The sequence below is a fragment of the Crocodylus siamensis genome, chromosome 3 (assembly GCF_052110815.1).
Source record: "Crocodylus siamensis isolate JL-2025a chromosome 3, ASM5211081v1, whole genome shotgun sequence".
In the NCBI taxonomy this organism is placed as follows: domain Eukaryota; kingdom Metazoa; phylum Chordata; order Crocodylia; family Crocodylidae; genus Crocodylus; species Crocodylus siamensis.
In genome coordinates this window covers 83,252,611-83,268,001 of record NC_143397.1, presented here as the reverse complement: position 1 = coordinate 83,268,001, position 15,391 = coordinate 83,252,611, and the positions used below count along the sequence as shown (strand labels likewise).

The window sequence follows — 15,391 nt, the reverse complement described above, 5'->3', positions numbered from 1 at the left end:
AATCCAATGGTTAGCATGGACTAAGTCAGGAAAATCCAGGATTCAAGCCTAACTCACTCTCACAAAATGTCAGGGTCCCAGCCTTCTTGCACCTCAGTCCACCTATCAGCAAATAGGACTGGACCATGTGCACGGGACTGGGCTCAAACAACAGATGCTGTTCCTGTTGAGTAAATACACTGAAGATGTTTCATCTTGATGGCCTCCTGAGGTCTCTTCCACCCATATTTTCCTATCATTGTATCTTGACTATCCTTGCAAAAGCAGGTTCAGGTTAAGTTTAACATGCGGTGTGATAAGTACATATTAACATCACATACTCCATGATGCTAAGACAAGTTCCCATTTAGTGTGATAAAAAGAGCTCAGAGGTGTTTGATGGTTTCATACTATGATGGACCTTGAATCCCATGTTAATCAGTAATTTATGACTTATCCTTTCTATAGCTTTATTGTGACAGCCTTTATTTCAGTTGTACGTATAACAAGAATTACTGTTATAAGCTGAGCCAGTCAGAAGTTTTGTAGTCACAAGTATTGAGTTTAATTTGTAAAAAGAGAAATGAACATGCTAGTGATCCTTAAAACAATTATCCTGCTCTGGATAGCCCAGTGCATACTCTTATGTTCTTCTTTGTAAGCAGATAGAAAACATGCCTTACCATAATTAAATTGACTATTTGACTTTTCGCAATTGATGATGTTAAACCGGTAACCAATTCCTGTCTTCATTCCACTGACTTCAAAGTAAAACCACTGATGATAATGATTGCTGTTTATATCGGAGTTCAGAATAAGATCATACTCATTTCTGGAGATGAACAAAGACAAATTAAGTCTTCCTAAAATTAGAAATGTGCAGTTCTTATATAAAAGAGGGGGTGAGGGGGGAATCTTACTTCCTAATCTGAATAACTTTGCGCAGATTCCCAGACTCAAATTTGGAGTTAAACTTCAAGATATCTCCTTCTTCTGGCACTGAACAACTTCAAAATATAAACATCCAATTAAAGCAAAAGAAATGGACCTTTGGAACTCATTAGTTAATTCATAAATAATTTAAATTTGGTATTAGTAATAACCTGCTCAAAATAAAGACATGCACAATCAAAAAAACTGTGCAATAATGTTCTCATTAGGATTAGACTTCCCCACAAAATTCACCCTCAGGAAAGCAAAATCAGCATATCCAATCATCACACAGAAAATGATCACTTCTATAACATGTAAAACATACCTGGAATTGTCAAGGTCATATACAACTCTATCTATAATATCATTTTGATGAATCAGTCTTTCTATATCTTGAGCGATTTTTGTCCTACAATAAGAAAGGAGATCTCATTTAAACACATTCTACATCTGTCATTTTAGACATGGTGAATATCTATCTAGGCATCAACCAAAAACTCTGACAAAAACAAAGCTAAGTAGCTCAATTTTTAGTGAGACCCAACCTTACTTATGTACACAAACACAAAATTGCACTTGTGATTGCAGGTGCTTGCACTCGACAAGTGATAGATTCCAGTATCTGCATGTGCAGAGGTTGAATCCGCATGCACAAAACCCCTTGGGGTTGAATATATAAAATATTTTGGGAGTGATGGGGTTGTTTTTATAAATCTACAGTAGAAGTAGGAATTACCAGGTATTTTCCTGGAGCTTAATTTTGGTAATATTTTAGAAAGATTCAGTTGTATTAGCAATTCATAAATATGGTCTCACGGTATACTAAAAAGGAACTGTAGAGGACTAAACTATGCAGTAAATGGGTTAGTGAGCTAGCTTTTCACCTCTGGACACCTGGGTTCATATACTGACTAGGTAACAAATGAGCAAGAGAGAAACGCCAGGTGGACATTTATCCATATCATTAAAACTACAGAGGAATTGACAATATCTAGGCCCTGGGTTGGAAAAGCACAATTGTGTTGCAGTTCAAAAATGAAATGAATTGTCAGGGCTGTGTAGGAAAGTTTGCACAGCACCTGCAACAAAAACAGAAGGAAGCAGATTAATAGCAAAATGCATAAAAGTGGAGTCCAAGGCTGGTCCCATGCTAGTATGGCTCTGCACAAAGCAACACTGAGTATTGGGGAGGCAAAAAAAAGTGGTTAATTGCAAATTTCCTTGTTAACCATGTTATCTTGTACAAGCTGCTAAATCTCAGCGTGCTAGCTCACATGGATACTGCTAGGATAAAATATTAACGGCTGTGAGATACTGACATGACAGTGATGAGCCAAATGCATAGAAAAACAGGGCAAAAAATAGAGAAGCAGGAAATTACTAACCTACAATTTTTGTTCTATACCAGCAGCAATTATAAGAAATTCACACTCTTGGATTCTCACCTCAGGCATAAGGTTCAGAAGCTATCCAATAAATAAAATAATTTAGAATTTTGGTTAAGTTTTGAGCCAGGTGATTCAAGGGTCTTTCTTGAGTGAGCATTCTAGTTTTCCATATACCTGACCCTTAGAAAACCCTGATATGTACAATAAAAAAGCCCCAAAATCTCATAGATAAGGGAAAAAGAATGGGTATTTATGTATTAATCAATTACTTCAGCATATCTGCATTAGAGATAAGTAATTACCTCTAATCCACAAAAAAGCATAAGGGATTTTTCATAAATATATAAACACTTCATAAATATATATTGAAAAGTTTTACCCATTGTACAACATTGGAATTGTCAAAATGTAAATTATAGTAAGTGGTGTCAGACAAAGTCATGCTACCCCCTGTTAACTGAACATCCCAACTGAACTACAAAGTAGGGGTGTGCAAAGCTACCTGGCGACGATTTGGCCCAATTCAGCAGCCAAATCTCCAAATCCGAAGACCCTTGGATCTCTCCAAATCAAAACGGAACCCTTGGAATCGATTCAGAGAGATATGGCATTTCAGGCATAGACAGCTTTAAATATTTTTTCTACATACCTCTAGGTAGCAGGCAGCTTGTCAACACTGTGATGCTGGGGCACACGTAGTGTCTCACAGAAGCACAAGGGCTCCCCAGGGCAATCGGCAGCAGACCCAGAAGTGGACCAGAAGCACTTCCAGTCCACTTCCAGGTCCACTGGGGAGTGCACTGGAGGGTCCCCCCAGAACCCTTTGTCTCAGTGACTGGTGCCTCCTGGGTCTGGGGAGGCACCCGGGGTCCCCCCACAGCCAATCGCTGAGCCAGGGGGCAGGGGTGCAGGGGTGCAGGGCAGGGGTGGTGATTTGGTGGACCCAGAAGTGGACTGGAAATACTTCCAGTCCACTTCCGGGTTTGCTGCCAAGCATACAGGAGCCCCCATGCTCCTGTGGGACACTCCATCCGCCCCAGGATCACAGCATTCATGAGCTGTGCCCAGTATCTTGAGGTATGCAAATAAAACATTTAAAGGTGTGTCTATATCCAAGCCGCTGATTCTCTCAATCAGCGTCGAATCTTCAGATTCGGATTCAGCCAAAGCGAATTGGAGACAATGATCCAAATCAACAAATTGAATCACTGTCCCCGATTCGGGCCAAATTCAAATCAAATAGGGCCCGTTTTGCACACCCCTACAATAAAGGATATCGCTATTCTTACCTAACCATGCAACATAACCCACTCTTATTTGTACTATGTTATAAAAACATCTCTAGTCTAAAGGATTTCCTCCCAAATTTTACATAAAGGGAAAGATAAGCAAGGTGACTTCCACTCCAATACAGAGAATATCACTGAAAGAGGCATGACATATGGAAACACCAGAAGGCTATTACCTAGCGAAAGCATGCGAAATGATTAAAAATGAAAACAACCCCAAAACATCTGTTGATGTCTACACATAAATAACAAACAATACTTTTAACACATAACTGCTTTCAAAAAGAGTATTAGAAGCTAATATGAAGGAGTCTAAAGGCATGGGTACGCAGTTTCTACACCGCCATTCAAGACTTCTGCTGAGAAGCATGACCCATCCAGTTCCTTTTCTCCTGATGTACAAAATTTCCAAAAGGAGGATTTCACCTGAGCATACACCCAGAATTACTTGTAGGATCTCCATTTCAGATTTAGGTTATTGGTGGTACTCCAAAGCATCGGCATCACCTCCTTGTCTGAACACGCTCAAACCAGTAGAATTCTCATGAAAAAAAACAACACTTTTTCTGCATGGGGCATTGTTTGACCATTCTTTCTGAAGTTTATGGCTAGGGACAGATATTACACATAAACCAGCTTAAGTGATCGGAAACTGATTAAAACCTGTAACAGAATAGATGTCCAGTCCACATAAACCAGCTTGAAAATGGCTGAAATCAGTTTGAGATAAACCTGGTTGAATGCAGTATCAGACCTAACAGATTTGGGTCAAACCAGTTTATGCAATGTCTGTTCCAGACCCCTTCCTGGTTTGAGTTAAATCAGAGTCCTCCAGCATCCCAGATGCTTTTCAACCCTGGGAGGGTCTCTGCTCTGTTCCCTGGCCAGAGCTCCAGCAGAGACTGCAGGTACAGTGGCATTTGCCTGATGTACCCCTGCTCTGCCCCGCCAATCCCTGCTCAAGCAGAGATTCCCCCTTCCCCTCTTCTTTACACAGACACCTGTCAGCATTAGCTAGCATATCATGTCAGATATGGGCCGTGCTGTTGGAGATAGGACAGTGTCGGCTTAGGGCTTTTTGGAGGTAATCAACAGGTAGCTGGTAACGTCCCTCCATTCCTTCCTTACAAAAAGTTGTTTAAGAGCTTGAACTAAAGAAAGAGGCTGTTGTTTTGTTTGATGGGCTGATAACTGCTAACAACAACTCCCTGTATAACTCACTGCTGTGTAACTCAATGCTCTACTATCAACAGCAAGTGGAGGGGAGCCCCTCCCTAACCAGACCATCCTGCCGGGGCCTGGCCACACCCCCCTCACCTCCATACTGTAGAAGGGAAGGGGGGGCTGCTCTAGTACCCCCCAGATTCTAGCCAGATCCACTGCAGGCATGTACCTGCATTTTTTCAGTGCAGAGGAGATGTCTATACTGTTACAAACCAGTTTAACCTCACCAGATTAAACTAACCTACAAAGATTGAATCAATTCAGGCTCAAGCTTTTTGAATGCCTGTCCCTAACCTATATGGTTAATCTCCAGAAAGACTTGCTCATAATCCTTCCCCCAAATTTAGAAGGAACAAATGTTTGAAAAAACAAACAAACACAATCAAAGAATTAGATTACTTCCCCTTCAAAGAGAGAATGCACTCTTTTTCCCAGAAGGCTCTCCTCCTTCCAGGAAAAAAGTACCTTTTAAATACCAATTCTTATTAGAACCTTTGGATTATATCCCTAGCTGTCCTGAAAACTAAACCACTCACAGCCCATCCTGCATTATTTTGGTCTGGTAGGACAGACTGACTTCAGGTTCTAGTTTAATCCCTCCGAGCTACATTAAGAAAGATGTGTGAGCCTACACTGCCTTCAGAATTTTAACCTTGGGCCTTGAACACAAGAAGCAGTCTCAGTTTCTTCCCCACATTGTCAGCTACCTCACAAAGACGGTTCTTCCTCACTTCACCGCCTATACCACAGTTGTGGCTTTACTAGAAAACCCTAGAGCCAGGTGATACTTTCCCCAGAGGCCTGCAAAGGTTCTGGTTCTACCCCAGTCACTAGGAGTCAAATTTTGAAAAGCTCCTTGGGTTTTTTGTTTTTTTTTTTAGGAGAGGAGTTGACAATCTACAACTGTGGCCAGGCAGCGTGGAATTTCCCCTGTGCTGCAGCAGAGAGAAGTGGCAGCCTTGGCCTTCCCAAGGCAGTTAAGCAATTTCCCACCGCCATGGCTGTGAGCTTACCTAATGCTGTGGTGGGGAGAAGCAGCAGTGATTCAGTCCTAGCACTGACCCACCTTGAACCCAAGCCAGATCATTTCACAATGTGGCAAGAAAAGGATGTTGGCCTCTGATTTACGTGTGTAAGCTCCATTGAATGTATCAGAATTTGCACTAATTCACTTAAGGTACTTTTGAAAAATTTGTCCTAGGCCTCCAACCAAACTCATTTTCAAATGTGTTGCAAAGTCTGAATTCCTGGAAAGGCCAAGTCTACTTTAAATAGGTTTCTTTATTACAAATTCATCATACTGTAGTAACCTGACAAATTGAATCATCTGTTACCACTGAACTCTTACAGGATGTCACACAGTAAAAAAGGCACTATAGACATATAAATCAAATATAACAGGGTCTGTGTGAATTCCATGCTTATCCCATAGAATAAATGAAGTTACTTTGAATTGCTCTGAGACTGTAAAGTAACTCATCGCCCCAAAATCTACAGCCAGTAACAAAACAAAGCCAAAAATTCTGAGATTATTCGCAGCAGCTTTAGGCACAAAGACAGACATTCCCTTTGAAAAAAAGAAGTTGCCTTGGTACCCTAATCCATTTATATTAATTAGAGCACACTCCAATTTTACCAGTTTTAAAGATTCCTCTAAATGTAAGCTAGAACATTTTATATGCTTTTTGAAAAAAAATGACCAAAGCACTGAGAAATATCAGATGATATACAAAAGGTGTGTGCTAAACAATGACCAGAACCAGAAAAGGTAATTAAATTGGCTTCCAAATCAGCTCATCCTTTAAAAAATAGCACAGGGAGCAGACCCTTAATCTCCAGTGATGTTATTAACAAGCACTGTTCAATGCTTTCATTGTTTTATTACCTTTGTATTGGCCGAACACCACCTAGTAAAAGTAATTTTTATGCCAATCTTAAATAAGGACTATTGCAAACCAAGAGAAATGTTACTTATACTTCACTTTTAGCTAAGTTCACCATATTAATTAATAGTCATCGGAAGGCAGATGCTAAAAGTCTCCCAAAACAGCTGAAAAATTACAAGAATAAAACTGAAAAATTTCAAGATAAAAGCTAGCTGCTAGGTTGGTGGCAAGCTAATGTACTTACTATAACAGGTGCTGCTGACCTACTTATTTGTCTCTATAAGATCTCCTGCCTACAAAACAGTCCACACAGCAAGTTTATGCAAAACATTCTCTTATTATTGCCCTTCCTTCCCTCTAATTCCCTTTGATTTATTCATCCATCTGGCAGATCCCATCTAAAGAAGGTAATCGCCTTAAAATAAGGATTTATTTTAGAACAAAGATTTATTGTGTGTGTGTGTGTGTGTGTGTGTGTGTGTGTGTGTGTACAGCATCTAGTATAGAGAAGCTTGATCATACTTGGATCTCTAGGCAGTATCAGAAAAAATAAATATATTTAAGTGCATTTACAATCAGGTGTGTTTGTATAACAGGGAAGGAGACAAACAATACACACACACACGGGAACTATAGGATTCGTAAGGAATTAGTTAGTCCCCAGTATGTAAGGCCTTAGGGAATTTCACATGCTCTTTCTTGACAGGGAATTTCAGAGGCCCTTTTAGAAAGTTTTAAGTTTTTATTCAATAATACATTTGTAATTTACAGGCTAGAATGAAACTAGGAATGCAAATTATTTATAATTCACTAATTTGCAGCTTTAAAAATATTTTACTAAACAATTTCGCAAATCAGCCCATGTTCGTACTTTAAGTTTATATGTCCATATTCCTAAATATAACAAAGGTGCTTTCTTGCAGATTAATCTTTAGAAAGCATAAATATAAAATTTATGCTGAAAATACCTTACAAAAATTAAACATCAGATTCTGATTGTACTAACCATTTTGAATTGGTTGAGAAAGTAATAAAATTGCCTTCAAAGGGATTTTTTGAAAACACTTCAAGTCTTAATCATAAATAATATAGTACCATTTACAATTTGAAGATTAACTTCCTATTGGTATTCTTACAATGATTACTCTTGAAGGAAATATACCAACTCACCTCTGAACACCATATGGTCTTTCTAGGATTGGCTCCTTAAACGGAGGTGGAATATGCCCAAAGTAATCTGGGTAAGCCACTTCTGAATACTCAGGGACAGACTTAGTGTTTTTCACAATCTCAATATAAAGATCGGGGTCGTGGAGTGCCAACATGTCAGGCACCTCAAGCAGCACTTGCTCTCCTGATGAATGTGAGCTGGAATCCTCCTCCTCTTCAGGATCTACTCCAGTGCAGCACAGCTTCCCTAGCTGGACTGACGGTCCCTCAAACAGGCCACTTCCACAAGATGAAACATGTTGGCAAGGTTTATTACAAGTGGGGGTGGTAAGGCTAGTTTTACTTTCTTTCTTTATTAGGCACCCTGTACTGTAATACTGTTCATTTTTTGAAGTATTCTGCAAAGTGATTCTGTCCAAGCCTTTCACAATTTCTTGGCTTAGACACTGACAGGATGAAAGCAATTTCTTTTGATCATTTTGCAGCTGTAAACTATCTTTGTTATGGTCTTTCTTTGGCAGATCCAGAAAGCATGGTCTCTTATTATATTCCTCCATTTGTAAGGAACTGAGGTCCTTCACAGCAATTCCTTTTACTGACTGATTCGCTTCTGCAGGGTGCTCCTCTCCTGCTGTGGGAACAACAATAGGTCCACCTAGATTTGTAGCAGATGCAAAAGGCTTTGGTTCCTTGGAGACTAGGTCATATTCCTTAATAAAATAAATAAATAAATAAAGATTATGAAACTTCTGAAGCTCTTAGAAGTTGGTTTGTGTAAGCTGACAGCGATATTCTTTTTCCTTAAAGGAAGTATATTTTGGTGCTGGCCATCCAGGATGCTCTAAAGAAAATTTTATTCTATTTAAGACAGGCAGACAAACTACAGTCACAGCAACTTTGCAAAACTTCATCTTGTCCAAAAGGGAAATCCCAAAATACCAGCTTAATGAGGCACCAATGCTTGCAAAACTTTCAAATCAGAACTTTTTAAATGGCATCATTAAATTAAGATGGTAGGTATTGTGCACTATGTAAAACACATAACAAATAAAATTCTCTCTGACAAAGAATAAGCATAGTTCAACAATGTGATTTTCCTTCCCTTTTTTGCCCTACCTCTAATCCAGGTGTAAGAAACAGACCATAACCTATCTGAGTTACAAAAATGAGACTTGGGTATTAGGGCTGTGCGAAACGGCACTGTTCCATTCCAAGTTCAGTTTCGAGGTCTGGATGGAACAGTGTTTTGTATTGAATTTCGAGTCAAAACAGCCTCACTGTTTTGCTTTGTTAAAACAACCTCACTGTTTCAATGTTTTACCCAGCCATTGGGATGGGAAAACTCAACCCAGCTGGGCTGAGTTTGTTTCCTCAATGGGAGCATCGCGCTGGGAAAAGGAACTCAGTCCAGCTGGGCTGAGTAACCATCCCCAGCCCCACAATTACGCCAGGGGAAGGAAGTCAGCCTACCTGGGCTGCCTTCCCATTCCGCTGCACTAGATTGCGCTGGGGATGGGGAGTCAGTCCAGCTGAGCTGACTCTCTGCCCCGGGCATGACGGTCCCACTGGGGAAACAAAACTCAGCCCGATGGTCAGACAAAACGTCGAAACAGCATCAAAACAGCCTCACTGTTTTGACGAAGCGAAACGGTGAGGCTATTTCGACTCAAAATGAAATTTAGTTCAAAACTCTGTTCTATCCAGACCTCGAAACTGAAGTCGGAACAGAACAGTGCCATTTCCCGCAGCCCTAATACCCAAGTCTCATTTTTGTAACCTAAATGGATTATGGTTTCTTTCTTACACCTGGATTGGAGGTAGGCAAGCTAGCGTGGGGGACGGGAAGGCAACCCAGCTGGAATGACTTCCCGTCCCTAGTGCTATGATCAAAACATTTTGACTTTTGAAACATTTTAACTAGCCTCATTTTGTTTCAAGGCTATTTCAACGCTCTTTGTTTCACTTTGATTTTGTTGTTTTGACCTCAAAATGAGTCGAAACAGCATCAAAACAAAACAGATAGTGAAATTTTGCACAGCCCTATTGGTATCTAGCTGCTTCTAAAAAAAGAAGCTTACTCTAAAATTATTCATACACAATAACTTGAAACAAAAGAACTTTAATAGCTGGCATATAAAACATATTCCACTGAGGGGGTTATTTTCTATGCTAGGGCTATACAGTTCAGTGCTGAGTCAAGGTTTTTTTCCCCCTCCTTTAGTAACACTAGCTGTAATAAAAATTCTGAACATCAAACAGTGACCCACGTTCAATGAAATAATAATAGTTTTGAAATAATGTCTTCTGTCATCTAAATTAACCCATTATCCTCAGGAGTTTTGCATAGAAAACTGATCTGATGTTTAGCAAGCAATCCTTTGATACACAAAGTTAGAAAAAACGGACTGCAATTGAACTAAATATTACAGTACTACAATTCATAAATGCCAACATACTTTACCTGAAAGTTCTCCGCAAGTTCAGGGAAAAACTGTTCATATATTTTTAGTTCTTCAATGGGTCGTCCCAATTCTTGCTTTGGTTTCAGCTTATCAATATCTGTCTCTATATCATCATTCTGAAGCAACTACAAAAATATTAATTGTACATCCAAAAATGAAGAAACTTCTAAAACAATTATAGAAAACTTCTTAAATTTACAGCAGGTCATATAGTAAACAACTGTTAACAATACATGGTACTAATGCTAGAATGTAATTCTGATTCGTCTTCAGAAAATGCTGCTGTTGTTCAAATATATGTTACCAATTTTCTACTTATATACATATATATTATGCACAGGCAGGACAGAATGAGGAAACAGTCCCTGAGGAAGAAACATAGGGTTATCCTAAAAAAGGAAGGTGGCTCTCTCATATATACAAAGCCCAAAGAGCAGAAACAGATTCCCTAGAACAGGGGTTGTCAACTGGGAGTATTTGGGAAGGCCCTAGGGGGTATAAGTGGGCAGGCAGGGATGGAGTGCCACCACCCACCACCCCACACTGCCGCTTCCCAGAAGCAGGGCCGTGGCAGTGTGAGGGCAATGAAGCTCTTTTGAGCCAGATGCCGTGGGGGCTGGGAAGCTTGCACGTGGCAGCCTCCGTCCCCCTGTGCTCAGTGTCCGGACGCGCACCCCCCTACCCTCCGGCTCCGCATTTGGCTACAGGGGGTACACTTACTTAAAAAGGTTGAAAAACCCTTTTAAAAAACCCTAGAGCATCACCCTACTACATGCAGCAGCCCTGGATAGTTGGACCCCTCTTGTACATTCCTTTGAATTACACCACATAATGCTACCCAGATTGCACTCATGCTTTCCTTCAGCTGGACTCCTCTCACTTCATAACATGCAAATCCCCATCTCATTTCCTTACAACATTCAACTTTTAAATATCGATAAGCATTCATGTGTACCAGTGTCCTATTCAAAAACTAAGTGTGTTAGAGGGTATGAGAAATATAACGGGGCAGAAAGACCACCTGAAAGTTACAGAGGGAATCTACATACTTGAGATGGCATGTGGGAAAAACAGGGATTGAGCTTGGGAGGGAGAGCTCCAACAAAGTGTATCTGCAGATAAGAAGAGGTGTTCAAACAGGGCAATATGAAACAAAGGGATTTTAAGTCTATGTTAAACAAACTTTAACTACTAAAGTTGGTATTTCAAAAGCCACAGGAGAGTTAGACACCCAACTTCCATGAGCTTTCAATGGGCTAGCTGTACAAATTCCATCTGGACCCTTTGGAAATTATGACTGGAATCGCTACTGTCATCTCTAATTCTTGAACATGCGGTAAAGTGCAAAAATAAACTTTTTAACTAAAAATTGATTGTACATTATGAGTTCTCCCTTTGATTGAGTCTAGTGCTTACCTTAAAATGCTGGTCCTTGTCATCTTCATTTTCATTTTCAGTCTCTGTTTCTGTTTCAATGTCATCATTGTCATCACTTTCATCTACTACGTCATCCACTGTGATATAAAATGCTCTATAAGTAAGGCAGATGTATGTTTTCTACATGCACATCCCAGAAAAAAAATGTAATGTGAAATTTTTTCCACTCACCAGTTGAGGTCCGTCAGTACCATATATGACTACAATTCCTATGAAATCATATGAACACTACTACTACCACCAGATTTATCAAAGACTGAATGCTCATTTGATGATATTGCAGAATCTATTATTAAAATTTCTGTGCAGCAAATGGTTTTTCCTATTAAAAAAACAAAGCCAAAACCAAAACAACATGCACCTGTAAGAACAAGATTTGATAAATGAAAGATTTGACCAGCTGCACAGATCCAGGACTTCTCTGTTCAGCATAGCTCAGGCACAGGGAATGTGAGCTTAAGCTACCTTTAACTCTCCTCCAAACCATGAGCTACCAACTGTCATGCCCTTCCATCACAATGTTCCTGCTAATTAAGAAGCAACTGCAGTAACTGCATATAGTTTTGCTGCTATACCTCCTTTTGCCCAGCCAAGTCTCTTATCCTAGAAACTAGGAACAAGCAAAACAAAATTCCAAAGGCAGCTAAAAATCATACAGGAAAGCAGCTGAAGTAGTTTCTCCAACTGCCTGGCATTGCTGGCTTTAGGCCTGGGATAATCTTCTTCATTACCATATTTCTTAATGTATTTTAATTGAAAATAAGTTGAGACCAACCCATTACAACTGTTTGCTTGATATGATTTAGGTTAAAACACAATGCCAATATAAGCGGGCATTATCCACAAACTTCAGTGAATACGTACCTTCTTCCACAAATGGCAAAATTTGCCCCCCACTATGTCATTTTAAATACTGAGTATTGTTTATATTTCAGAGCAGGAATTTTGCACTTTTGCACAATTATTTAATACAATTGATATTATTATGGTTTAGCCATTCAGCAGAAAATAAGCTGTTTGTTGCATTTGTCACTTGAGAAATACTAACATAATGATTGTAAAAGTTAAAAATAGCTCCACCAGTTATGCTACATCTATTTTGTACATCTCTTCTTTTAAACTTTTTGTCTCATTTTTCTTACTGACCATAATATTTCTATGTTTATGGTTTTAAATAAGCTGCTCCAGAGGCCATTTAAAGGAACCATGTTACAAGAAGCCACTTAAAGCCTCCTACTCTGTGCCCTCATCACTAAATTTCTTGTTCCCCATGGCTTTTGGCAGCACCTAGAAAGCAGAGGGGGACATAGCAGTGAAGGGACTGGTGGCATAACTGAAAGATAGGTAGACTGCAACACTGTCTGTATCACAAGCATCTGACCTGTCACTGAAATGCTGGTGACCCCTAGGTTAAACTAGGTAATTAATGTTTAATCAGGTCTGATTTCATGGAACCAAGAGCAGTGTTAGATATACACAGAACCAATGCATTAAAACTAACTGTACCTTCTGGAGGCAAACTGTAGAGCTGAGCCACAGGACCACTGGTAGGAATAACTGGGAGTTGAAAATGAAAAGCACTTTTAATTGTTGGTAGTGGAAGACGGTTTTTAGGGAAACATTTTCTCATTATTAGGCTGGATGTGTTGACAAGTGGATCAAGAGTTCTTACTGCAAGGCAATCCTATTAAAAAAAGACAATCACAAAATAACAGATGTTTTCAAAAAGCAGAACACCAATTTTAAAAAAACATACAGCATTATACATATATTTACATACATACATAGTTTTGTGCACAAAATTAGAAAATGGAAAATTTATTATTACTGCTAAAATGAGTTAAAATGTCATTTTAATATAAAAACATATACTAAGGTATAATAGATTTAAATACATGGAATATAAAGTTGTATTGCCTGCTCCTTTTGAAACTTGTAGATCTTCTACCAGCTCTGTTTTACATTTGTGTAAAAATACCCAATGTATTAGTATGTAAACTGTTTCTTCTTGAATTTGAAACCTGTTCCTCAGTTATCTGAGTTACTTTTGAATAGCATGACATATTAGCTAAATCACAATCACCATTTCTCCCATTTTAGATAAGCCAAGGAGTGAAACCAAATACAGAAGTTAAATCTAATTCTCATGACATACCACACAGAACAAGAGAGCAATAAGTTAGTATCTTAGGGCCAAATCCAAAAGAGGACTGAAATGCCCAAAGCAGGACCAAGGCTGACTTTAGGTACCCAAGCCCCATACTGATTAAAAACCCCTTTTCAGAAGTTATATTTACCATGCACCTTCCTTTCTTTTGTAACCAATGAGTTCCATTGGCACCTGTAGGTCTGCTTTTGGACTTGCTCAGAACTTCCTCATCTGAGCAGCTAGGAGCCCAGCTCCTCCCAAAACCCCATCTGAGCCCAAAAGCAAGTCCGAGTAGCAAGAAAGGCCCTATCACATAGGCATGCTTAAGAACCCACCATGGGCGCATCCCGAGCACACAAATGCAGTTTGCAGCACCTCAAAGTAGTCTGAGGTGCCGCAAACCGCATGCAGTGCATGTGTAACTATTCACTGAGTTGTCAGCAGTGTGGTTGGGGTTTATTTTTTGACATGAGAAGATCCCAGTGTCAAAAAAAACCTGCTGCCAAAAAATGTGTCATGGTGCACATGACAACAATGTATGCTGCCAGAAAGGGAGCCTGCCTGGCCAGAGCCACACTCTGGCTGCCAGCAAGGCTCCAAGAGGCCAGCTTGGCACTGCTGCTGCCCAAGGAGGCCACAAGGACTCCAGGTAATGCCAGCACAGGTGCTGGACCCAGCCTCCCCTACCCCACCCAAGTCACTTTGCTGTGCACCGGAGCATGTGTGCAGGGGCATGCCCAGGAACAAAAAGCAGCAGCACATGCATATGCACATGCGTGCTTGTCAAGGATATGCCCCACGTACACACCAACAGCCATAACCACTTTTATTCACAGTGGATAGCCAAACAAGTATGAGGTGGGAGGGGGTGATTTCAAATGAGCATTATAGCGAAACAGCACTAAGTGACACAGTATTAAGCAGGGGTTGCCTGTACCAAATACCTTTACCAAGATGTAAATTATAAACTGATAAAACATAAGAAATTAAGGCCTGCAAAATAATGTAGTCAGTCTATGCCTCAAACCTTACAATAAAGCATTTGTTTTCTAAAAGATAACTCTGAGAATTCATAAAATAATACCTGTAACAACTGAATAGTATGCAAAACTTTCATGTGCAATGATAGCAAATAAACAAATATAAAAAGGAATTCAACTCACTTGTGAAGTATTGTAAAGAATTTTCATTCCATTTGCATCGATAAAGGCTTTCCTTCCCAATTTGATATTTGTAACACTTTTAATGCATTGTAAGATTCCTTTTCGGATTAGCATGTGCCTGTGTCGACTATCATGGCGGTGCCAATCTACATAAATTGTTAAAAGCACCTGGACATACCCTCTGTCGACTGCTCTCCTGGCATTTGTTTCTTAAGATTGGCAATAAAGAAAAAATTAAAAGGGGCAAATTAAGCATTGCTAGAGTATAATGAAAGGATATTAGCGATTGAAAATATTACTGTAATTTTGCA

The 15,391-nt window shown here is 39.6% G+C and overlaps 1 protein-coding gene across 8 annotated transcripts in view; it reads right to left on the bottom strand.

Moving 5' to 3' along the window:
- The window catches only part of AGTPBP1 (ATP/GTP binding carboxypeptidase 1), a 122,664-nt gene that overhangs the window by 49,118 nt on the left and 58,155 nt on the right, over nucleotides 1–15,391 (bottom strand). For all 8 annotated transcript variants that reach the window (XM_090038627.1, XM_090038626.1, XM_090038632.1 and 5 more), the window contains exons 11-18: nucleotides 15,081–15,289; nucleotides 13,275–13,452; nucleotides 11,748–11,845; nucleotides 10,331–10,456; nucleotides 7,870–8,579; nucleotides 1,238–1,321; nucleotides 900–986; nucleotides 663–811 (exon numbers count right to left, since the gene is read on the bottom strand). In XM_090038627.1, the coding sequence (XP_089894753.1) occupies nucleotides 663–811; nucleotides 900–986; nucleotides 1,238–1,321; nucleotides 7,870–8,579; nucleotides 10,331–10,456; nucleotides 11,748–11,845; nucleotides 13,275–13,452; nucleotides 15,081–15,289 (1,641 nt within the window). The remainder of the gene's footprint in view (nucleotides 1–662; nucleotides 812–899; nucleotides 987–1,237; nucleotides 1,322–7,869; nucleotides 8,580–10,330; nucleotides 10,457–11,747; nucleotides 11,846–13,274; nucleotides 13,453–15,080; nucleotides 15,290–15,391) is intronic.